Below are 22,815 nucleotides of genomic sequence, written 5' to 3' on the forward strand. Positions count from 1 at the left end.
TACATTCTTTTTTTTTCTCTTTACTCCATCAATTTGTACAGAAAATATCACTGAATGAATTTCCTTGTGTTCTAAAATTATGATTGATTGTTTTATTAGATTATTAGCTTAGTAACTTCATGCAAGTCTGTAACCAAGTGAAACCTTTTTCAATGACATCTACTTAAAACAGTAACTGAAATGCATAACCTTTATAATAAGTAGTATAATTATTGACACCAAATCTTCCCAGAGCTTCATATTTATTGCGATTTAAGGTTTTCGTTTTCCTGTGATCTTACTTTAACACCATGGTTGAGCGGTGAACAATGATAAAGAGGGGGTAAACTGCAAAAAATGGAAAATAAATAACCGTGGAAGCAAATTTCAGACAAAGATGAGACCCGCAGACGGTAAATACATGCAAAATAATTATAAATAATATATAATCTGTAATATGACATGTGTAGTCTTTTCGTAGTTTGATTTGAAATTTTGGACTAAGAAAAAGGCAGCGGCAATTCAAAGACGAAAGGGGCCAGCCAGTAAGTGATCCGTCGAGACAAACGCGGCTGAACAGTCTCAGGCACTTGAACTTTTCGTGTAACATTTCTTTCTTGTTTGCTTGTCTATTTGTTTGTTTTTAATTGATTACAAAATTCTTAACTCGGTTCTTGTAAGATTTCGAATTCTCCGCCCGGTTCTATTTCAGCTTCTATGTTTTTGTGGTTTCCTTTTCTTTTTCAAAATTTTCCGCCGAATTTTTTTTTTTGAATGGAGAGAACTTTTTTAAATTTTGGATAGGCAAAGGCCAAAGAGAATCTATGTATAGAACTCGCTAAAACAAGGCTTCTGATCGGGAACTTTTGGTCGCTGGAAAGATCAATTTGGTAATTTGATTTAATTTAATTTCGGAGTTTTTACTTGATTCATTTGGTTATTCTATGTTTTCTTAGATTTGGTTTGCTTAATGATTTTTTTTATTACAAAGGGAGTCTCTTTTTATTGCTTAATCTAATTATTTTATTTTGATGTAAAATAGATGATGTTGTCCAAAGTTGAAGCTAAGAAGAAGAATGGTGAAGATTCTGGTAATAGGAAGTTGTTGAATGAAATTGAAGCTATTAGCAGGGCTTTGTATTTGGACAAGAACCCTCCAAGGACTTCATTTTCTGCTTTGAATACATGGTCAAAACCAGCTGGGAAAACATACTATCCCGAACCAAAATCGAAGCTTAAGAATAGTAATGAGGACTCATCTCGTAAAGACAAGAAATCCATTTGGAATTGGAAGCCTTTGAAGGCATTCTCAAATGTTAGAAACCGTAGGTTTGCTTGTTGTTTCTCACTTCAAGTACACTCCATTGAAGGTTTGCCGTCTAGTTTTAATGATTTTAGTCTATGCGTGCACTGGAAGAGGCGGGATGGGGGGCTAATGACTCGCCCTGCTAAGGTTCTTGATGGAACTGCTGAATTTGAAGAGAAGCTGACACATACATGTTCAGTACAAGGTAGTCGAAGTGGACCTCATCATTCAGCCAAGTATGAGGCCAAGCATTTCTTGCTCTATGCTTCTGTGTTTGGAACACCAGACCTTGATTTGGGGAAGCATCGACTTGACCTTACACGGCTGCTTCCACTTACATTGGAGGAATTGGAGGAAGAGAAGAGCTCAGGGAAGTGGACAACAAGTTTTAAGTTATCAGGGAAAGCCAAGGGTGCTACAATGAATGTTAGTCTTGGGTATATGATCATTGCGGATGATTGTGTGCCACTAGGAAATAGTCAATACAGCTCCAATTTGTCACATCTGAAGAGTATGGGAAAATCAATTACTAAGTTTGCTAATGGTGACCAGAAGGGCACAATGAGGCGTGTTGAGAGTCTTCCCGGTTTTGTTAATTTTGGGTCTTTTGGCTCATCTCTTCTTGCAGAGGAGGTAAAAGATCTTCATGAAGTTTTGCCAGTGTCAAAGTCAGAGCTCGATGATACAAAAAGGGTAGATCAGAAATTTGATGACGACAAGGCAGATGCTTCATCTGCTTCTAAGCCAGGACCTGATGTGTTAGCTGAACAGCTTGAGCCCATCAAACCTCCATCTTACTTTGGACCTGAATCAAGTAAGGAGAATATTGAAAAGGAAACTGAAGATAACGACTTCTGTATTGTGGAAAAAGGGATAGAGGTATCTTCAGAAAAGCAGGCTCTATTGACAATGGAAAGCCCTGAAGATGTTAAAAGTAATCCCGGTATGGGAGTAAATCAGGAAAAATTCTCTCATCTTCATTCCTCAAATGAGGCGAGTAGTAGTAATCAAAGTGACGTGCTTGTGGTGCAAGACTGCAATTCCAAAGAGGATGATCAGTGCTCAAAAGAAACATTGATGAGAGAATTGGAGTTAGCTTTAGATGGCATTACAAACTTGGAGGCGGCATTAGATTCTCCTGATCCTGAAGACTACTTGGAGAATAAAGCTAATTATAAAACAAATAGGAAGGCAAAGTCACTTAGCTTGGATGAAGTTACGGAGTCCGTGGCAAGTGACTTCTTGAATATGCTGGGTATTGATCATAGTCCATTTGGCTCGAGTTCTGACATTGAGCCGGAGTCTCCAAGGGAGCGTTTACTTAGGGAGTTTGAGAAAGATGCTCTAGCCAGTGGTTTTTTGTTATTTGATTTTGACATGGCCGAGGGAGAGGACTTCGACACTTCAACTACATCTGGTTGGGGGAACTTGACTGATGATCTGTCATCTTTTATTTTAGATGGTGAGCAAGAGCGTCAGGTGGCAACTAATCAGAGCAGCAAAACAAGGGCTAAAGTGTTGGAAGACCTGGAGACAGAAGCTTTAATGCATGAATGGGGATTGAATGAGGAAGCTTTTCATCATTCTCCGCCTGGCACTTCTGGTGGATTTGGGAGTCCAGTTCATTTTCCTCCTGAAGAGGCACTTGAATTGCCTCCTCTTGGAGAAGGGTTAGGTCCATTTCTTCAGACAAAGAATGGAGGGTTTTTGCGGTCTATGGATCCCTCGCTTTTCAGCAACGCTAAAAATGGTGGGAACCTGATCATGCAGGTTTCTAGTCCTGTTGTGGTACCTGCTGAAATGGGTTCTGGTATAATGGATATACTTCAGCGACTGGCCTCAGTTGGTATTGAAAAGCTCTCTATGCAGGCAAGTAAGTTGATGCCTTTGGTGGACATAACCGGCAAGAATACGGAACAAGTAGCATGGGAAACTGCCCTTAGTTTGGAGGGACCAGAGAGGTTTGTGGCTCCATATTTCTTTCTTAAACTTTTTTTTTTGCTAAATCATCCTATGTACTGATATTGTATGTTACTGGTTCTTCTATCCAGGCAGTGTCTGTTGCAGAATGGGTTTGAGGTTGGGCAAGATCTGTCTAGTGGGCAAAAGGAAGTTAAAAGAAGATCACCTCTACTCAGCTCTAACAAATGTAGTTCGACCTCCGTCAACGGGATGGGCTCAGATTATGTATCCCTTGAAGATCTTGCTCCATTGGCAATGAATAAGATTGAAGCACTCTCCATGGAAGGCTTGAGAATTCAATCTGGCATGTCAGATGAGGATGCGCCTGCAAACATCAGTGCGCAGTCAATTGGGGAAATTTCGGCCCTTCAAGGCAAGGGGTTTGGTGTTAGTGGGTCTCTTGGTCTGGATGGAACCGGTGGGTTGCAATTGTTGGACATAAAAAACAATGGTGATGATGTTGATGGATTAATGGGTTTGTCACTAACTCTTGATGAATGGATGAGACTTGATTCCGGTGAACTCGATGATGATGATGATCAAATAAGTGAGCGGACTTCTAAAATCCTTGCTGCTCATCATGCTACATCATTGGACTTGATTCGCAGAGGGTCAAAAGGAGAGAAAAGACGGGGTAAAAAGTGTGGTTTGTTAGGAAATAACTTTACGGTGGCATTGATGGTGCAACTTCATGATCCTTTAAGAAACTATGAGCCAGTCGGTACACCCATGCTTGCACTTATTCAGGTGGAGAGAGTATTTGTGCCACCAAAGCCAAAAATATATACTACAGTATCAGCTTCGAGGAATGACAATCAAGAGGATGATGACTCAGACTCCGCGGTGAACGAGGTGGAGGAGGAGGAGATAAAAGAAGAAAAAGCTTCCCAAGAGGAAGAGATTCCTCAATTCAGAATCACAGAAGTCCATGTTGCAGGCTTGAAGAGTGAACCTGGCAAGAAGAAACATTGGGGTACCAAGACCCAACAACAGTCCGGTTCCCGTTGGTTGCTTGCCAACGGAATGGGAAAGAGCAATAAACATCCATTGTTGAAGTCCAACTCCAAGGCTGCTCCCAAAACTTCAACCCCTTCAACAACAAAGGTTCAACCAGGTGACACTCTCTGGAGCATCTCGTCTCGTATTCATGGTACCGGAGCCAAATGGAAAGAATTGGCAGGCCTTAATCCCCATATTCGAAATCCCAATGTTATATTCCCCAATGAAACCATCAGGTTGAAATGAGATGCACATGCATTGGAATCTTGTTGAAAGGGTTAAGCTCCTAAATTAGATGACATGACTGATGGAGAACCACATTATACAGATTTGAGATCAAACAAGGTTGATGGGTTCCGCCTCTGGAGATTATCTTGTGTTTATGTTGAATGTGTTCGTTCATGTAAATTCAAGTCAAAAGCAAAAGGTATGGTTACATTTCTCGTTTGGGTCTTGTAAATTATATGTTTTCAATGATCATAAGTGCTTGATGTAATTTATGTCTCACTTAATGCAATTGTGTTTTGCAAAAGACGGCCAAGTAAGGAAATTTTGTGGCATAAATTCTGTCGCGTTGGCCAGGCCTTGTTTCTTTTTACTTTATTGCTGCTGCTTCGGTTGTAGGTCAAATCCAACATTAAAGAGTTTATCTTTTACTCAAAAAATCATTAACTTAATTCCTACATGTTAGATAAAAAACAAATTCTGTTATTTTTTTTTAAATATTATTCATTTGTATTATTAAAAATTGGCACGACCAACAAAATAATCAAATAATGATACTAGGTTGTTATGTGTATCTCATTCTGATGCACAAAGATTATTTTTTAATAGCAAAAGTTATTGAAATTTTTAATAAAAAGATCAATTTGTTTTTTAATTTAACTTATAAATGCTAATTTTTTTTTTTTTTACTTTAAATCAAATGCATGATTGATGCACAAAAGTACTAAACTCTCATTAGCAGTAAAAGATCTATTTCTTCACAGCATGAGATGATGGCAAAGTTATGTTTTTGGATCTGCTTTTGAAGTGAAGGAACATTTTATATCTAAGCCCTACTGTCTCCCGATAAGGCCAATTTTGTGTACCAGAGGTTATTGGGGCTTCAAAGACTGGGACTAAGCCCATCAATCAACCCAAAGCCGAAAAGGTAAAGCACAGCAGAAAAGAGGATCAAACAGACACCAATCAATTCATCAAGAAGAGTATAAAAATGGAAAACATCAGGCGAGCCCAGACAATTACTACCATAAACCAATCTCTCTTTCTCTCTCTCGATCTCGATCCCCTCTTCACTTCTTGTAGTTCCATTACATGTAATATATATAGCAAAACCCCGCCAATTTCACATGGCATTGCAATGTCGATGAACACTATCCCGTTATAACGATTCCAGAGCCGTCCCCTCAAAACCCTACTTGCTTTTGCTTCCTCTTTTGCCTTACCCAAGAAAAGAAAAAAAGCAGCCTCTCTCTCTCACAGAACCGAAAAAGCAGACTAAAGGCAACTACTCGCCTCCGATGAGATTGAGAGGTGGTTTTAGTTTTTATTCTTTGCTGATTTTATCTCTTCTTTCCTTTTATTATTGTTTTTATATTGGGTCAGTGCAGAGAATCTCTGATCGCTTTAATTCTAACGTCGAATTAAAGAGCTCCTTACCCCCTTGACCGAGTCTCGTAACTCGAGTTCACTCAAACTCCAACTACTCATCTTCAGATTTCTGAGTACATTAGATTTCCGTACGGTAAACTTGACACTCATTTACTACTAATTATTATTAAAGTATTTATTTTACTCTGTTCAGAGTTTGATCACCAAGTTCTGACAAATTGTAAATGTAGTTATTTAATGTTATTTATTTGCTTTTTGTTCCTTTCACAGAAGACTTCTCGTTTTTTTTTTCTGAGAATTTCATAAACAACAATGCTGACGTGCATAGCTCGGTCCAAGCAAGCTGGTGATGACGCACTGGCTCAACCAGAGGAAATCGACTCGTCCAATAATCCGAACACTAAGCACAACCAAGCCATGAAATCCCTCACATCTCAGGTAAATTCACTGTTAATTTCACGGTGTCAAGCAAGATTTTTGAGCTCTTTGGTCTTTGTTTTGGCTTTAATGAGACGCGTTTCCCTTTTTTTCGTTTTTTTTGCGTCCGGGTGTATTAGTTGAAGGACATGGCACTGAAAGCGTCGGGGGCGTACAAGCACTGCAACCCCTGCACAGCACAGACTCGGTTAAAGAATCCTGGTGGTTCCGACGCCGACTCGGATCGTTACAAGTGGTCGTATCGTAGGACAGGGAGTTCGAACTCGGCGACGCAGAGGACTTGGGGAAAGGAGATGGAAGCGAGGTTGAAAGGTATATCGAGTTCAAGCGGAGAAGCGACGCCGAACTCGATGAGTGGACGCCGTGTCGAATCGATCGTGTTCGTCGAAGAAAATGAACCTAAAGAGTGGGTAGCTCAGGTGGAGCCGGGTGTACTTATCACCTTCGTTTCACTTCCTCATGGCGGCAACGATCTCAAGCGTATACGGTTCAGGTGCGCCTTTCAATTTTTCGCGGTTTCTGATTTATCTTCAACCGTTAGATCTTTATTTATCATTTGCATAAAATTTTAATTTAAAGGAGTTGGCTTTAATTGTTCTTTTTAGAATTAAATAAATAAAGATTTGGGCAAAGAAAAAGACAATTAAATGGAATTTCTTTAGTAAAAGGAAAGGTATTGCTTTTAAAATTGTTGATTTTCAGTTCACGAATTTTTATGCTTGAATTTAGACAGCTGTGAAATAAAAATACATATTTTGAGAGATTCCTTTATTCAATATTACATTAGCTACTATTTCTTTTTGTCGGTGTCCCAAATTCATTATTTTTAATTGTTTTTCTAATTAGGTTTAAGAAAAATAAAATATTTTAATTCAAAATTAGGAAATAGTTGGGAACTCTAATAATAGTAAGTATCGGATGTAATGCTTCATAATTTTAGGAGATGGACGTAATCACAAATACCAAGGATAATTTAACATAAAAAGAATTTATTGAAATTTTTAACTTAATTATTTTCTACATTTTTTATATTTTGTTTGTTTTAACTTGGCATCCAAACATTTGGCTGGCAACCTGGGCAAGAAAATGAAGAATTTTAGGTTGAGGGAGGGGACCTACAAAGAAACAGTAGGCTTCACTCACGCCTAATGAAAAGCAATCATCTGATAAAAGTCTAAAAGAAAGAACTCAAATTGTGCCTTAATTATCACATCCATGGTGGGTGGGACATTACAGGATTGATTGTGTTGGGATTGGAAAGCTTTTTCACTGTGCCTTGTCTTCTTGTCGGGGAAGCCTCTTCCTTCCCTTCTTTTCTTTCTTTTTTTCATTTTGAATAAAAAATACCCCCTTCCATACAGAGCCATTTCTTGTCATATTTGCCTACTATTATTAGCTAGGGACTGCCCACATCATTATCCACCCCAAAACTACATTCAAGACAAAAATTTAACCCTTGTCTATGCTTATCTGTTACCAACAAACAAACAATACCCGTCATCATCTTTGGGATGAAAATACACATTTAAAATCTGTTGGACGACTCTTTTGATAATATTTTTGTATCTATTGTAGAAATTTTATTTCAGTTGGTTTCTTAATTGACTGTATTTTCCACTTCCATTTTTCATGTTCATATGATTATAAATAGTTTAATGGTTGATAAAGCTCCTGATTGGTTCTAGACTCCTGATGCTTTCTTTCTTTTTTGGAAGATTAGTGTTCTTACTACTTTAAACACAATGATTACACTTAGAAAATATTTAATATTCCCCTTACCTAAGGTTGGTTGACCTTTTCTTTTATGATTCAAAGAAGGGAAAATGTTTAGTCAAAAGTTGCTTATGAGACGAATCTAGTGGCCCAATATTATAATTTAAATTTTCCATCCACAAAGAAAAGCATAATAATGCAATGATACTGTTCATGGTTGGATTTTCAAGTTATTGACCTGTGAAAAAAGAATTAAAGGTAATAATAGGATGTTATAGAGTAGTATCTTACTTTTACAACTAACGTTGAGGGCAGCCACAAATATTGAATATAGACCATAAAATAGATATAAATGTTCTTCTCTAAATAAAAAAAAAAAAAAATTGTGCTTGACATCCCTAATGCATGTTTGCTGTTACTGTTTTTTCTTAAACCAGTCATTTTATTTTTTAGTTACATGCTCAAATGAAGAACTAATTTCTGATTTCGGGTATGCTAATCTTATGAACATCAAGAATGCTAAAATGTAGTTTATTTTCTTTTCGTCAGCCGGGAAATGTTTAACAAATGGCAAGCTCAAAGATGGTGGTCTGAGAACTATGACAGGATCAAGGAACTTTACAATGTTCAGAGGTTAAACCGCAATGCATTTGCACTACCCACACCACCTATATCCGAAGATGAGGCAAGTTCTTAGGCTGTTGCCTGTTTAACAAAGTTTGGATGAATCAACCTTTAATTTTTTTCGATGTTAATAATGACGGTTCCTTTGATTCATTCCAGAGCTCAAAAATAGAATCAGCAGAAGCAAGCCCTGTAACACCGCCATTGACTAGAGAACGATTACCTCGTAACTTATATCGTCCAACAGGGATGAGTGTGGGCTACTCATCCTCAGATTCACTTGATCAACATCCAATGCAGGCTCGGAATTATTGTGATTCCGGTGTTACCTCAACTCCAAAACTTTCCAGTATTAGTGGTGCCAAGACAGAGATATCATCAATGGATGCCTCTATGAGGAGTAGTTCATCAAGAGAGGCTGATCGCTCCGGTGAGCTGTCTATTAGCAATGCCAGTGATCTTGAGACTGAATGGGTTGAACAAGATGAGCCAGGGGTTTACATTACTATCAAAGCCTTGCCAGGGGGTAAAAGGGAGCTTAAGCGAGTTAGATTCAGGTATGGTTTTATGACAGTCTTCTTCAACTTCACTAAAATTGATGAACAAATGTGCTTCCATGAATCTATCAGCCTAAATCAAATTTGGATTAGTTCGTACGCTCTCATTGCTAGTTTGCATCATAGTTTTGATGTTTCCCATGTGATGATTTCTTTTTATTTGATGGCTTTTCTTGAATTTTAAGGACCATGATAGGGTTGAATCTTGAATGTGATGTAACTTGCAATCTCCTCCTCAGTGACTAAACAGACTCTCTGTTTTAGAGATTGTTACCAAAATCTGCTATCCATGGAGGCCAAAGCTAGTGATCTATTATATGCATTGTCGTCACTAGGAAAAGTATTTCTACTTGATTGAATTAAATGAGAAATGTTGCATATGCTGTACCATCTTTTCTCCCCCAAAAACAGTTAAAAGGCTGATTAGAAATGCTCCAAAAAAGCCATATTTTTCTCCATTGATAGGCTGATGGGTTCAACACAAGTCAATTCTATGATTGAGGTCCACCTTAGAAAAACAACTATGATATGATATGATATGATATGAATTACTGATAGTCAGGAACAGATTTATGAGCTGGAAATCTTTGTATTTTGACAGCATCATTACTGCTTCACTTATTCTGCTGTCACCAATGATTTTACTCGAATCCCATCCCATGCGGAGCCAAATCTACCATGAACTTTTTATTTTTTGTTTTTACTGAGGAAATGTATTCGTCTTTCATTTCAATCACTTTATGGTTACATAATGCAGCCGAGAAAGATTCGGGGAGATGCATGCTAGACTGTGGTGGGAAGAGAACCGAGCCAGGATCCATGAACAGTACTTATAAATGAGCTAAACAAAGAAGGAAGGTAGCCATGTTCTGGGGCTATTTTTATGGGGGGTGAGTATTTTCATAGTTCTTCTGCCATACTTGTACAATCCCTTTTACAGAGATCTAAGCCAGGTGTTTATGCCTACTATGCACCTCTGTGTTCTTATTTGAGCAGCTAAGTTTTCCCAGCTTCCTAGTAGCTTAGAAATGTCATGGTGGGATTTTATATTAATATTAATAGTTTATTTAAAAAAAAAAGGCTGGTGGTTGATCATAAAGAGCATCAACTGTGTATTTGGGTGGTGGTAAAGAAAAATCAATATCAATGAGAGAATGTGTTTCCTCGTTTCTTCTTTGATACTTGATGCTCTGTCTGCTTACATGAAATTTAAGGCACTTAAAAAAGCATCAGTATCAAAACTACACAAATTTCTGGGACTACACCCTAAATTTTCCTATTGTTTAATCTAGAGATAACATAGTGGAGAGTGCTCAATTGAGTTCCTAATTGTGTTCCTCACCCTAAGGTCGAGGGTTTAAGCCCTAACAATCTCATCCCTCCCCCAATTTATAATGTACCCAAAAAAATGTGTTGCTACTCACCCCTACCCTTAGTTGGGTAAAACAGCAGCTTCAGCGATTCATCAATCTTTGTTTGTTGCATTTAATTTTTCATCTTCTAATTCTGATGTTGTAATTTAAACACGGCATTGGCCCAATAAAATCGTATCTAAAGAACTTGCCAACGGCCCACTGAATTGTGTCCAAATTGCTACCAACCACAAAAGTGAGTTAGATTTCCAACAAACTTGTGCATGGTTTACATTATTCGTTTGAATAAAATCATTTAAATATTTAATATATGTATCAAATAATAAAAACAACTTTTTTAATTTGAATAAACAACAGAATTCCCCTTGGCAATACCCCACCTTACTCACACCAGCTAAGTCACTGAGTGGCCAACCGTGAACTTAGATTCTGTCCCCAAATTTCAGAGTTGATGAGGCATTGGACCAATTAAAGATTACCTTATCCATCATTTCTACTTTAAAAAACCGCCACGTAGCATAGAGATAAAGATGACAAGGCAATTCCCCTCCCTCCATTTCCCTTCATACTAAAAACACTCACAGAAGAAGTTGCAGCGTTGCAGGTTTTCAACTCAGAGTGAGAAGAGAGAAATCAATGGCTTCCACTTCAGCAGTTTCAATGGCTCTGCCACTAACTCGTGCTACCCAAAACAGGGTGCCTGCCTCTGAAGCTTTCTTTAAGCCGTTGCCACTCAAGCCATCGGGGGCAATCCCAACTACAACATCCAATGGAAGGCTTCAAGTCAAGGCTGCTGCTTCTTCACTCAAGGACAAGGCAGTCACAGGATTGACAGCTGCTGCAATCACAACATCCATGGTCATCCCTGAGGTGGCTCAAGCTGCTGATGGAGTTTCCCCTTCTCTCAAGAACTTTTTGCTTAGCATTGTGGCTGGTGGTGTTGTGCTTGTTGCCATTGTTGGAGCTGTAATTGGTGTGTCCAACTTCGACCCTGTCAAGCGGACCTGAACCATATAAGCTCTCAGATGCTACTATGCTATGAGTTTTTTTTTTCCAACCTGTGTGTCTGTTTAATATTTCCTGTAATGAATTGTCTTTGGCTAATACCCTATGATTTCCTATAAACTTCTACTCTTCTTAACACAATTGTGGCGAATACACATCATCTAGGGATGGATTGCTTGGGCACAAAGTCTTGCAGATCGATAAATGTAATGGTAAACGAGTGTATTCAACCTCCATGGAAAATCCAGGCAATACTAGCTACTCATACCATTTTCAATATGAAAAGCACTGACAAAATTGCAAGTGAAAGATTGCCTGCGCAGTGCGCCCTACAATCCAGGCTTCTTACATTTGCTCAGCTGAAGTCACTACAACTTTAATGTGAATATGCAGATTTATATCATCTCTACAAACATTTGATCAACAGGCACCCCAAATTTTGAATCATTAAATAAGCGATAATGCCGTGAATACTAACATGGAACCACAGCTCCACCTCCTAAAATCATTAATTTGAAATTAATAAATTATTAAGGGTTTGAAATTTTCATATTTCACCAAACCAATCTTTGGAACACCATGATATATTAAAATATCGTGGAAGATAAAACCATATCTATGTAACTATATACGGTCCAAATTCTTTTTGTTGACAAGTGGCATTTCCACCATTTTTTTTATTAACATTTTATAAAAATATTAAATTTTAATTTTGATCTCTTTAATATACTTAAATTTGATATTTAATCTATAGTATAGACTTTAATTTTTAATATAATCTTATCTTTATAGTTTGATAATGTTATTAATTAATTCAAATAGTTAATATTATTAACTTTTCAATTAAAATATTATGTGGCTAAAACAGATATTTAGTAAAGAGATTAAATTCTTAAAAATAAAAGTAAAAGAGCTAAATTCTAAATGTATAAAGGATAGAGACTTAGAGTCATAATTATTTGAACCAAACCGACTCGCTGAATCGAGAGCTAACGGATATATCAGTCCCAAGAGAGGCACCAGATCAATTGTTCCATAAATCGATATGAACCACTGAAAAATCGATTGAACTAATTCTTTATTTTAAATATATATATTATGATTTTTTAATTATTTAATCAAACCGTACAAAAAAATAAACACATTGCTAATATATATTTTAATTCTCAAATTCTTACTTTATAATTTGATAAAATAAATAATTAACCCAACATAATGGGTAGATAAATCATACTAGTAATGATAAAGTGGCATACCCACCATCATTTCCTTTTTATATTTTATAAAATATTAAATTTTTAATTTTATCCCTCTAATATGCTTAAATTTATATGTAAACTTCTAATATAAATTGGCATACCCACCATTTCTTTTGTTGTAAAGTGGCATATCCACCATCATTTCTTTCTTTTATATTTTATAAAATATTAAATTTTTAATTTTGATCCCTATTTGAGATTTAATTTATATATATGTTAAACTTCTAATATAAATACAGCATATTAATTAAAAGTTGAGTAATTATCCATAAACTTAAAGGCTTCCATTCTTTTTAAGATTTGCATCGCCTTTTTATTACAGTATAAAATAATTGTCAAATTTTACTGAAACTTGAAATTTAATTTTAATATAATTTAAATAATTAATATTGGTAACTATTTGAATCAAAATGTATTCCAACATAAAAAAAAACATTACATCATGCTTTTAAGAAACAATCCTAATCAGTGTTAGTTCCATAACTATTGAGTGAATTTTTTTAATTTCAAAATGTTACACCAAAATTTTAATAAAATAATTTTATCAACGTGGCAATTAAATCAATATTTTTTAATTCAAGCAAAAAATGCGAATCATACTACACGAAGCAGTAGTGAATCATACCAGTTAAGGATTAACCGATTACGTAATAACTATAGTAGGAGAAACATTAAAGTACAAAAAGAAGAAACCGCAACCAGCAGCGGTCTTTGAGGCCAAACTTTTAGCTACATAAAACTAAGAAACTCGCATACTTCCTAAAATAAAAAAGATGTCAACCAAAACAGTATTTAAGCCATAACTGGAACCTCAATATTAGTTGGCTCAGGCTCTACTCTCCTGATTTCTTCATCCTCCTTGGGAGGGTGGATTGTGACTAGATCAGGTAGGGGAGTAGTAGGGCCTTGCTTACCCTTAGGATCCCAGTCAAGCATGATCTTGACCTTGATACCAAGCACCCCCTGTTATAAAAAAATCCCGATAAATTGGTCAAAACTGAAGGATCAAAAGGGTCATAGAAGAGTAAATACTAGACAAATTGATAGCAAACCTGTCTCAAAAGAACATGTCTGACAGCAGAGTCAATATACTCATTGACAGGATGACCAGAAGAGATCATATATCCATCCTTGAATTTCATAGATTTGGCACGCTGTGCCCTTAGCTTTCCACTAACAATAACCTATTGCAGAAGGAAGCAAATAACATAAGTTCTCAAAAGAAACCAAGTCAAGGAAAACAAAATAAATTAAAAACAAATTGGGTTTGGTATATAAACCTCGCATCCCTTGGCACCACTCTCCATGATGAATCTCAGTACACCATAGCAGGCCCTGTACAAACCATCCTAAAATATCTCAGCTTGAATGCAAGAATAAGAATTTACCAATCCATACCATTTATAATATCATATTCAAATATTCAAAATCAGTATAGAGATAAAAAATTACACCAAGAACTGAATAATGATTTAATGGAGGATTAGATTAAATCTGCCATCTTCCGGCACAATATCAGTATAGAAACAACCTATTTGCTTTATAGACCACTAAATATAATGTCAATAAATTTAAACAAACAAATGGAAACATTCAATTTGGATAAACAATAAATCAACATTTAGCATTTTCAAATTAATCTAAATCGGATGAAAATTGATTTCATTTTGCAATTAGATTTTAATAATAAGAAAAAAATTACAATGTTCCTTCCCCTAAGTTTACTGCACGAAAACCAAATGCATTTCAGCAGTATAAAATAAAAGAAGAACTATATTATTTGATTACTTTTGTCACCTTCCGACACAAAAAATGGCAGTGAAGTACCAAATTGCTTTGTAGATGACATTATATTAACAAACCCAAATATAAAAAATACAATTTCACAACAACAATAATAGAATGCTTTAAATCTGTAAAATCGAATACGTTTTGAGTATGTACCTGCGAACGGCAAGACCTCCGAGTAGCTTGTAGCGAAGAGACTCGGCCTGAGCAATAGCGCAAAGACCTCTGTTGTTGACCTTCTCAGCGTAAAGCTCGACGCTGTTTTCTGGGAACTTGAATCGCTTCTGAACCACTGAGGTAAGCTCCCTAATCCTCCTACCTTTCTCACCTATAATCCCCAATTATCAAAGTTTAAATCCGATATTGAAAAATAATTATCACAGTAGTGGAAATAATATTGTTTTTATAGAAAGTACCGAGAACGTTTTGGGTGCGGGTGGCTCTGATGATGATCTCGGTACGCATAGGAGTAACTCTGACTTCGACTCCAGAGTATCCATCCTCAGCCAGTTCCCTGGTCAATACCTCGTTGAGTTCCGCGAAGAAAACTCCATCAGCGACGAACTGAACGCAATAGAAAATAAGCAAGAACTACTAAGGAGAAATAATGAAACAAATGGAATAGTAAATAAAAAAAACCAGATCGAAGAAACACAATACCTTTCGCTTTTTGCTGATTTGAGCTGTCGCCATGATTTTTTAGGCTTGGGTGGAGGGAAAAAGAAGGGAATTTGCAGGAATATAAGATCTGAAGAAGACGGCTGAAGTTCACAAACCGTAGCAAGATAGATATATTGGTTCTGACTAGGGTTTTACACGGCTTCTTGTGCTTGGGCTCCAAATTTGGGCTTTTGTTGAATACTTTATTTAAGCAAAGTTCGTGATGATAGTTCTTGGTAACCACTTATCAAGGCCCGTAAAAGGATCCATTAACCTATTAATGGGCCTACATCGTCTCTCTTATCAAAGCTATCTAATTTTATTTGCATGTGCTGTCACTAAAATAAGATATGGACATCCACATTGACCATACGGAAGTTTGTTTCGCAAAAGGTATAATGACTTTTGTGATCTTCCAACTTTACAGAAAAATTCATTTTAGTCCTTCACTTATTTTTTCGCATTTTTAATCCTTAAACTTGCGTTTTTTATCAAATCCCCCAAAAAATGGATGGAAAAATTAGTGCTTTCTAACTTTTTTGATGTGACATATATGTAAATTATCACGTGAATTACATGTCAGCATTTAATGAATTTTTAAAATTTTAAAAATATTTTTAAAATTAAAAAAGGTATAAACAATTGTAATTTTTTGTTAAATTTTAAAAATTAATTAAATGTTGACATGTCATCCATATGGCAATCAATGTGTATATGTTATGTCAAGAAAATTAACAAACAAGAACTTTTTCATCTATTTTGGGATAATTTAATAAAAAATGTAAAATCAATAACTGAAAAAGGTGAAAAATAAATAAATGGATAAATTATTTTTTTATAAAGTTGGGAGACCAAAAAAAATCAATATTTTTTTTGTATGATTAAAAAATTAACACATTCTTACACTATACACACATACTATGGAGATAGTTTGCAATTAGACAAAGCATTAGTTTTGCCTTGGATACTGGCATGTCCCAGCTCATTGTGAAAACTGATTGCCTCCATGTGTTTTTTTTTTTTTTTACAGAAAACTCACTAGAGGATTGAGTTGCAATTTTAGAAAAGTTTCATAGACTTTTATTAAAAGAGATGGGAACTATGTTCCCCATGGATTAACTAATTTTACTTTGAAGGTTGCTTATGAACTTGTATGGATCAAGTAAAGTCCTCCTTTTGCTGGAGGGCTGCCTTGAATGCGCTCTTTCTTGATTATAATCTATATTAATGGACATAAGAAAAAGCTAAACTGAAAACAAATGTTAAATAATACATCATTTGGAAGACCCAGCGCACATGATTTTCACATGCGGATGTTATTGTCATACATATGTATGTGAGTTTTAATTTATATTAGTTTTTTTTAATTTAATTTTACTTTATAATTGTTTGATTATGTGTTTTAAATTGCGATGGCGTTATAATTATATTGTATTTATAGTTATAAACTAAAAAAATTGCACATTTTCAATAAATTATTGTAAAACTTATTAATTAGTTTTGTGCATTTTATGATTCTATAAATGCTTAATATGTTACAACTTGATTGTCATGTTTAATGTTATATTTTGTAGATAATGTATTTTTTTGTTATAAAATAAAAATATGTAATCATTTATTTAATATAAAATATTTTATTTATTATACATAAATTTAGAGTTACGTTCATCTTACATATCAAACTTCAAGATATTCTAATTACATATTCAATTATTAGTGTTATATCAATCAAACTATATTGTCATTAAAATCGTTGAATGACACAATAAATATTATATAGGAAAATTAAAAGAAATGTAAAATATTAAAATAAAAAAGTAAACGATGGAAACAAAATAAAACTAAAAATTATCAAAATAAAAATAAAAACTTTTTTTGCAGCTTTTAGATTTTTGGTATCAAGGTTTCGAAGTTTTACAGGAACTTCATTGTTGTCTCCTTTTATTTAAGTTTTGATTTTCATCTATTGTTATGTGAATTTTAGTAATGAAATGATTTGATGGATATAATATCAATAATTTAAGAATATAATTCAAATATTTTAAAGTTTAAGAATTAGTTTAAAATTAAAATAATAGTTTAAGGATATTTGATGCAATTAACTTATAAAATTTCTAAATATATTATTCTGAATTCCCATGACAAGAAACCATAATGCACTAAGTTATATAGGATTAAAGTAATACAAATGTTGTATAAAATATAATAAAAATATTTAAAAAAACAAATGGTAATTTTTAAGTTTAGTTATAGAATTAAATAAATATGTTGACATTTCTAAAATTGCTAAAATATAAAAATTTATGAAAAATATAACGTGTATAAGTAGGATTGGATAACTCCTCTAACGGATGATGTTTGTTTATAAAAGAAAATGCAGTTTAGGAAATGTTAGAAATTGGAACATAATTGTCCGACTTTTTAAGTGTCAGTGATGATTGCATGAATTAATTAAATTTAATTCTAAAAGATTAAAAAAGAGTGAATTTGAAGTTAGGTAGGAAATAATGCAAATCTATTTTCACTACATTTAATTGGTATAAACCAACAATCTTAAAATGTAAATTATCCAACTAATGATGTTGATAACCCCATTTAAGATTTTAGGATAAAGAGAGTGGGAAGCTTTTAGACTGGACATTAATTTCTTCATTTTCCAACCTAATTGCTGGAAATGTAAGGAACAAAAAGGAAGAAGGTGAAAAAGTAGATTCCCATTCTCACATGTTATGTTTTGTCTTTAGCTTTCAAGCTTTAGTATTATAGATTAGACCCTTTAGCTAGCCACCATCATTATTTAATCTTCAACACTTTCCATGATTAATTCCCTTAAACAAATTCAAATCGTTATTATCCAGTGTTTCTTAAACAATTGCATTTCATTATTATTATTTTTCAAGGGTCCCATTAAAATGGTTTTTATGAATTTAACCTAAAATTTATTATATGTCTATCAAATATGATGTTTTTGTCCCAATAATGTACATTTACATCATTAATTTGGTAATAGGATGGAATATTCTTGAGACTTGTTTTGGGGGCCGGCAAGACGACGTACGTAAAGGTAATCAAGATTTATGTTTAATTTAATATATTATCACAAATCTTAATTAAATTTTATTAGACGTTAAGTCTTTAGATTATGACAATGATTTAACATTAGGAAACTTATGTACAACGTTGTGTGTGATGTGTATTAGAATTCAGAAAAATAAGAATATCACAGCATTTGTTTATTCTTTTCAGACAGGAAAGAGCCTTAGTGTTCGATTCTAATTTGAATCCTCTTTATTCCTTTGTCCTTATGTCATCTTGTTTCTGACAATATAATCACCGCAAAAGGAGTTTAGGACTTGGGTGTACCAGGTTTAATCTCTCAGCTAGAGTTTAATTTGAAATTAGTTGGACCTCCCAAAATATTTTCACTTGTATATAAAACATCAAATTTTATATTATTTCTTTGTCATGTTTAGAATAAAAACAAACCATTTCCATGTGAGAGTGGGACTTTTCTTTCCCTCTCCAAGGATCAGAAATTAGGCTGCCCTTGGGCCCGGCATCAAAGAAACCTGCTCAATCAACTTGGTGGAAGTCATCAAACATATTTATTACTTATTAAAGAAGTTTCGACTGTTCAATACGTATATATTTTTTTTAGATTTTTCAGGAGTTCCTATATTTAATATAACTATATAAGTAGTATTTTTTAAGGTTTTTCTATGTAAATTTGAAGAATCTTTATGTTTTTTATATTTATATCCGAGGAATAAAAAGAGAAAGAAGGTGAGTAGGAAGTGAAGGGGATAAAAATGGAGAACAGGAGAAGTTCAGTTAAAAATCCCAAAGAAACAAAGAAACTTAGCTTAGGGGGCCCTTTGTCATGTTGTTGGCACATATCTGTGTGTCTCTTGTAGTGCTTTGTTTTAAACTACATTCTTTACAATACTTAATACTTTTTTTCCCTTTAATTAACTCAATACCCACCAAACACATCACCACTGGTTGCAACTTACAACAATTATTATTATTTTCTTCAAACATATATTTATTTATTAAGTCAAAAGCTCATCATCTCTTATCTGATATTTCAGATTCTGTTCCTGTTGTGGTATTTGATTAAGAACCAAAAAAAAAAAAAATCTAAAAGCTGCTTTGCCTTCCAGAGCATCTTCAATATTTATATATATATACATACATGCATGCACCTCTTTTCAGTTCTCCACAAGCACAAGCATATCAGAACATGGAGGAGAATAAAAAGAAAAGGCTTGGTATCATAGGAGAGGACTTATAGCAGTATATCTTCAGATTTCTGATCTCTTCAGCTTTTGCTTCTCAACTAAGGACTAAATCATATATATATAATACTTTGGAGTTTTGATTGAGATTGGAAAGTTGAATAAAGGGGCATATAATGGAGAGAGTCTGTTTCCATTGAAAAGTAGAAAATGAACCTTCATGGTAAAGAATCTGAGACAGAAAAATATTTGTAAAAGACTCATAATTACAGATATCAGCCTTTTTGACAAAGAGAAAAAAGGTTATAGACTAAACTAAAAGCTCTTAAACAACCTCTTTTTCCTTATCAGTGGAAAATTTAAGATGTTTCAAAGTGCATGACAGAAATAAAGATCAGTTCTTTGTAGAAAAAGCAACCAAAAATTTGACATTTATAAGATGGAAAAAAAAAAAAAAAGGGAAAAGAGGAAGAGATGGTTTAGCTTTACAAGCAACAACCTATTATCACCCATTTTCAAATACAGCAGCAAATTTAGAAATGAACATCCCACATATGCTTTTCATTTCAATATCAGATCCATGGTTACAAAAGGAGTTACAGTGCAAATAGAAGAAATTATAGAAGACCTATATTATTTTGGCTAACAAAAGTGAGCAGTCAGTTTTGAGAAATGAAGACAGTTCATCAATGATACAAAAGCGAAGAAGGGTTACACAGAATCTGATCAGTTTTGATCTAGTTTCTACTTGAAAAAAGTTTCTTCATTTGCCACCATGCAAAAGAATTGCCAACATAAAAACACCAACTTGTTTTTTTGTTGTTGTTTTCTCTTGAATTAAATCAAACAGGCCTGTTTCTTTTGTGACCAGCTTTGGCATCAGATCTCATAGCAACACTCAGATCCTCCTCAGATGAGGTATCCATGGATTTGGAGAAGGTACTTGAAAGATCAGCATAAAGGTCAACAACTCTTCTTATGTTGTTGTTGAGCTCCCTAATTAGACCAACATTTCTGCTCAAGTTGTCTGGGATCTTGGACTCATGATTCTGGTTTATCTCATTGATGAGCAACCTATTCTGGTCCAATATATTCTGAACCTGAACAAAGCTCTTCTGAAATATCTGCACCACCTTGCCATCCAACTGTGTTCCATTGTCAAGCCCTGAGTATGTGTCACCCTCCATTGTTTTTACTTTTTGAGTCAGAGTTCTATCAAATCAAAACCAGTCCTGAATCCAAAAATACAAAAACAAGTAAAGAAGAATGTGTTATATATTTAAAACTTGTAATAATCATAATCATATCTGAACTCCTAATATGGTTCAATAAAGCAAAAAAAAGAAGCCCAGACAAAACATGAAGAAGGAATTGGAATTGTTCAAGATAAGAGACAAAGGCCTGCGGTAGAAATCATGACCTCCATGGATTCTACTTTTCCACAGAAGAATTTTTGTTAACAAACATGATAATAAGATCAGTACTTAACATTTTTTTTATTACTATTATAGTTGCTATTATTAATATTATTTATGATGAGAATGTGAAAAAGCAAGATCCCGTTTTCCATAAAAGGGTCCTTTTTGAATGTGCTCGGAAAATACCCACATAAAGCACTGGGTTTCAAAGAAGAATCTCAAAGACCAAAAAAAAAACCGAGTCAATGATGCAGAGAAGATTAGTCTCACGAGTCATGAGAAAGTACTCAATTGATACAGGGAGACAGCATTATGTTTCCTAAATCTCTTTACAACCAAAAATGAAAAATCTGAAATATCGATAAACAAACAAAAATGTACACATCTTTTTATAAAAGTTAGATTGAATAAAAAAGAAAATAAAATTTATTCGAATTCTGGGAAAAGAAAAAGGGAAGAAATACCTGAAAACAATGACCTTGAATTGGGAATTTCAAAACCAAAACCAATAAAACGTACTTAAAGATACATAAGCATAAAAACCCATCACCCGTTTGGCAAAAGAAGATCTTCACAAGAAAAAAAAAATCATAAAATCTCCAAAATTCTCAGATTTTCACCCAAAAAAAGTGATAAAAAAAAAAACAAAACCAATAAACTAATAAGATCCAAACCTTTTAAGAAAGGGGAAAAAATTGTAAGGAAAGCCATCAGCTACAAAAAAATAAAACCATTAATTTAACTGTTGAAGAGGGAAACAAGAAGAAAAAGAAGAAGATATTATCACCGTATTTATTCGAAATTCTTTTCCTACTATAGCAATCATATATAAATATTATTTTATATACGTACCTTGAAAATCTGGAGCATTATATTCAGGTGAAGGAGGAGACAAAGATTGAAGGAACGAAAAGCAGAGATTCCCGAGAAACTGTGGGAAACGATCGCCGATTAAACCGAATCTTAAGAACCATAAAAAAGAAAGAAAATCTGAATTATGAGAGAGAGAGAGTTTTTAGAGAGAAAGAAAGAAGATGAAGAGAATATGTAGATTTGACAGTCACGCTCTCAGACCCCTTTGCTTTGTGTCTAAAAATATTACAGATAGTTCCATATATTCTCGATATATATATTTATATAATATCCATCTGTTTGTTTTTTTTTATTAATTTTTATTTTATTGTTATTTTTGGATTCAGTGGGGGATAGGATTGCTTTTCTGTGTGTTTGCTCAGATCCGGGGGATGATGATGATGAGTGATTCGAGCTGGTGTTCATTATTCGCCACGTGGCATCTCAACTATGATAAAATTACCATCTTATGAATTGAACGGGTCCCACAGCCCAAGATATCTTAAACAACTTTGTTTTTTATTTTGGTTTTATTATCAATTAAAGTTTGATGTTGATTAGTATTTTTAGTATTTGCATATATACCTTTTTATTTTTTTTGGTTTATTGATTTATTGGAAATAATACCCCAAATTTGTCAACAAACATTATTATATATTATGAAAAATTATATTAAAAATTAAGTAAGGAGTTGGTTGAAATTAGAGTTGACAATTGAGTGAGACGGATGTTAAATCTATTATTTCTCTATAGTTGTTACGCTTTGTTTCACCACCTGTTCCACTCCATTATAGATGTATAATATTAAAATTCACTATCACCTCTATAGATGTTGAATGCATTTATCTCACTTCACTCCACTCCACTTCAATTTAAATTTTTTATTTATCTTTAATATTTTTAAAGTCAAGTAAATTATTAAACATAATTCTTTAGAAAAAAAATATTTGAACATAAAATATATAAAATTTTCAATAATTATATATACAACGATAAAATGATAATTTTATATACTAGAGTAAGGCGACAT

General features: G+C 34.1%; 5 protein-coding genes across 11 annotated transcripts; 3 read left to right on the forward strand and 2 right to left on the reverse strand.

The window, feature by feature from the left end:
- The first annotated feature begins 444 nt into the window (after positions 1-444).
- Positions 445-4,810, forward strand: LOC105768246 (protein PLASTID MOVEMENT IMPAIRED 1-RELATED 1). 3 transcript variants are annotated; one of them, XM_012588071.2, is made up of 4 exons: positions 445-582; positions 784-869; positions 1,022-3,246; positions 3,337-4,810. In XM_012588071.2, the coding sequence occupies exons 3-4, from the start codon at positions 1,022-1,024 to the stop codon at positions 4,490-4,492; spliced, it is 3,381 nt and encodes a 1,126-aa protein (XP_012443525.1). In that variant the 5' UTR covers positions 445-582; positions 784-869; the 3' UTR covers positions 4,493-4,810. The 3 variants fall into 3 exon arrangements, with proteins under 3 accessions (XP_012443525.1, XP_012443527.1, XP_012443526.1); XM_012588073.2 differs by having other exon boundaries at positions 461-869; XM_012588072.2 differs by lacking the exon at positions 784-869 and having other exon boundaries at positions 461-582.
- A 671-nt stretch (positions 4,811-5,481) lies between these two features.
- On the forward strand, positions 5,482-10,373 carry LOC105769808 (protein Brevis radix-like 4). 4 transcript variants are annotated; one of them, XM_052631198.1, is made up of 7 exons: positions 5,482-5,782; positions 5,855-5,988; positions 6,131-6,298; positions 6,418-6,791; positions 8,561-8,696; positions 8,795-9,192; positions 9,950-10,373. In XM_052631198.1, exons 3-7 carry the CDS (start codon positions 6,173-6,175, stop codon positions 10,026-10,028), a joined length of 1,113 nt encoding a protein of 370 aa, XP_052487158.1. In that variant the 5' UTR covers positions 5,482-5,782; positions 5,855-5,988; positions 6,131-6,172; the 3' UTR covers positions 10,029-10,373. The 4 variants fall into 4 exon arrangements, with proteins under 4 accessions (XP_052487158.1, XP_052487157.1, XP_052487156.1 ...); XM_052631197.1 differs by having other exon boundaries at positions 5,860-5,988; XM_052631196.1 differs by having other exon boundaries at positions 5,482-5,993.
- A 723-nt stretch (positions 10,374-11,096) lies between these two features.
- On the forward strand, positions 11,097-11,711 carry LOC105769810 (uncharacterized). The gene has a single exon (XM_012590697.2). The coding sequence runs from the start codon at positions 11,202-11,204 to the stop codon at positions 11,571-11,573; it is 372 nt and encodes a 123-aa protein (XP_012446151.1). The 5' UTR covers positions 11,097-11,201; the 3' UTR covers positions 11,574-11,711.
- A 1,730-nt stretch (positions 11,712-13,441) lies between these two features.
- Positions 13,442-15,434, reverse strand: LOC105770451 (40S ribosomal protein S3-2). The gene is made up of 6 exons (XM_012591656.2): positions 15,278-15,434; positions 15,034-15,181; positions 14,774-14,945; positions 14,110-14,164; positions 13,882-14,013; positions 13,442-13,792 (listed from the first exon to the last, which is right to left on the reverse strand). The coding sequence occupies exons 1-6, from the start codon at positions 15,308-15,310 to the stop codon at positions 13,622-13,624; spliced, it is 711 nt and encodes a 236-aa protein (XP_012447110.1). The 5' UTR covers positions 15,311-15,434; the 3' UTR covers positions 13,442-13,621.
- Positions 15,435-20,047: 4,613 nt separating this feature from the next.
- LOC105770729 (protein ELF4-LIKE 3) lies at positions 20,048-22,051 on the reverse strand. Of its 2 annotated transcripts, XM_012592052.2 has the most exons (3): positions 21,786-22,051; positions 21,608-21,647; positions 20,048-20,747 (listed from the first exon to the last, which is right to left on the reverse strand). In XM_012592052.2, exon 3 carries the CDS (start codon positions 20,700-20,702, stop codon positions 20,358-20,360), a length of 345 nt encoding a protein of 114 aa, XP_012447506.1. In that variant the 5' UTR covers positions 20,703-20,747; positions 21,608-21,647; positions 21,786-22,051; the 3' UTR covers positions 20,048-20,357. The 2 variants fall into 2 exon arrangements, with proteins under 2 accessions (XP_012447506.1, XP_012447505.1); XM_012592051.2 differs by lacking the exon at positions 21,608-21,647 and having other exon boundaries at positions 21,786-22,047.
- Positions 22,052-22,815: the final 764 nt, after the last annotated feature.

Source organism: Gossypium raimondii, chromosome 5, assembly GCF_025698545.1.
Source record: "Gossypium raimondii isolate GPD5lz chromosome 5, ASM2569854v1, whole genome shotgun sequence".
NCBI lineage: Eukaryota > Viridiplantae > Streptophyta > Magnoliopsida > Malvales > Malvaceae > Gossypium > Gossypium raimondii.

Bases quoted from the DNA above. Each gene is read 5' to 3' on its own strand.
- LOC105770729 (XM_012592052.2), bottom strand. From the start codon at position 20,702: ATGGAGGGTGACACATACTCAGGGCTTGACAATGGAACACAGTTGGAT.
- LOC105768246 (XM_012588071.2), top strand. From the start codon at position 1,022: ATGATGTTGTCCAAAGTTGAAGCTAAGAAGAAGAATGGTGAAGATTCT. The intron at 3,247-3,336 runs GTTTGTGGCTCC...TCTTCTATCCAG, and splicing joins AGTTTGGAGGGACCAGAGAG to GCAGTGTCTGTTGCAGAATG.
- LOC105769808 (XM_052631196.1), top strand. From the start codon at position 6,173: ATGCTGACGTGCATAGCTCGGTCCAAGCAAGCTGGTGATGACGCACTG. The intron at 6,299-6,417 runs GTAAATTCACTG...CGGGTGTATTAG, and splicing joins TGAAATCCCTCACATCTCAG to TTGAAGGACATGGCACTGAA. The intron at 6,792-8,560 runs GTGCGCCTTTCA...TCTTTTCGTCAG, and splicing joins CTCAAGCGTATACGGTTCAG to CCGGGAAATGTTTAACAAAT.
- LOC105770451 (XM_012591656.2), bottom strand. From the start codon at position 15,310: ATGGCGACAGCTCAAATCAGCAAAAAGCGAAAG. The intron at 14,946-15,033 runs GTACTTTCTATA...TGGGGATTATAG, and splicing joins CCGCACCCAAAACGTTCTCG to GTGAGAAAGGTAGGAGGATT. The intron at 14,014-14,109 runs GTTTATATACCA...CTTCTGCAATAG, and splicing joins GTGGTGCCAAGGGATGCGAG to GTTATTGTTAGTGGAAAGCT.
- LOC105769810 (XM_012590697.2), top strand. From the start codon at position 11,202: ATGGCTTCCACTTCAGCAGTTTCAATGGCTCTGCCACTAACTCGTGCT.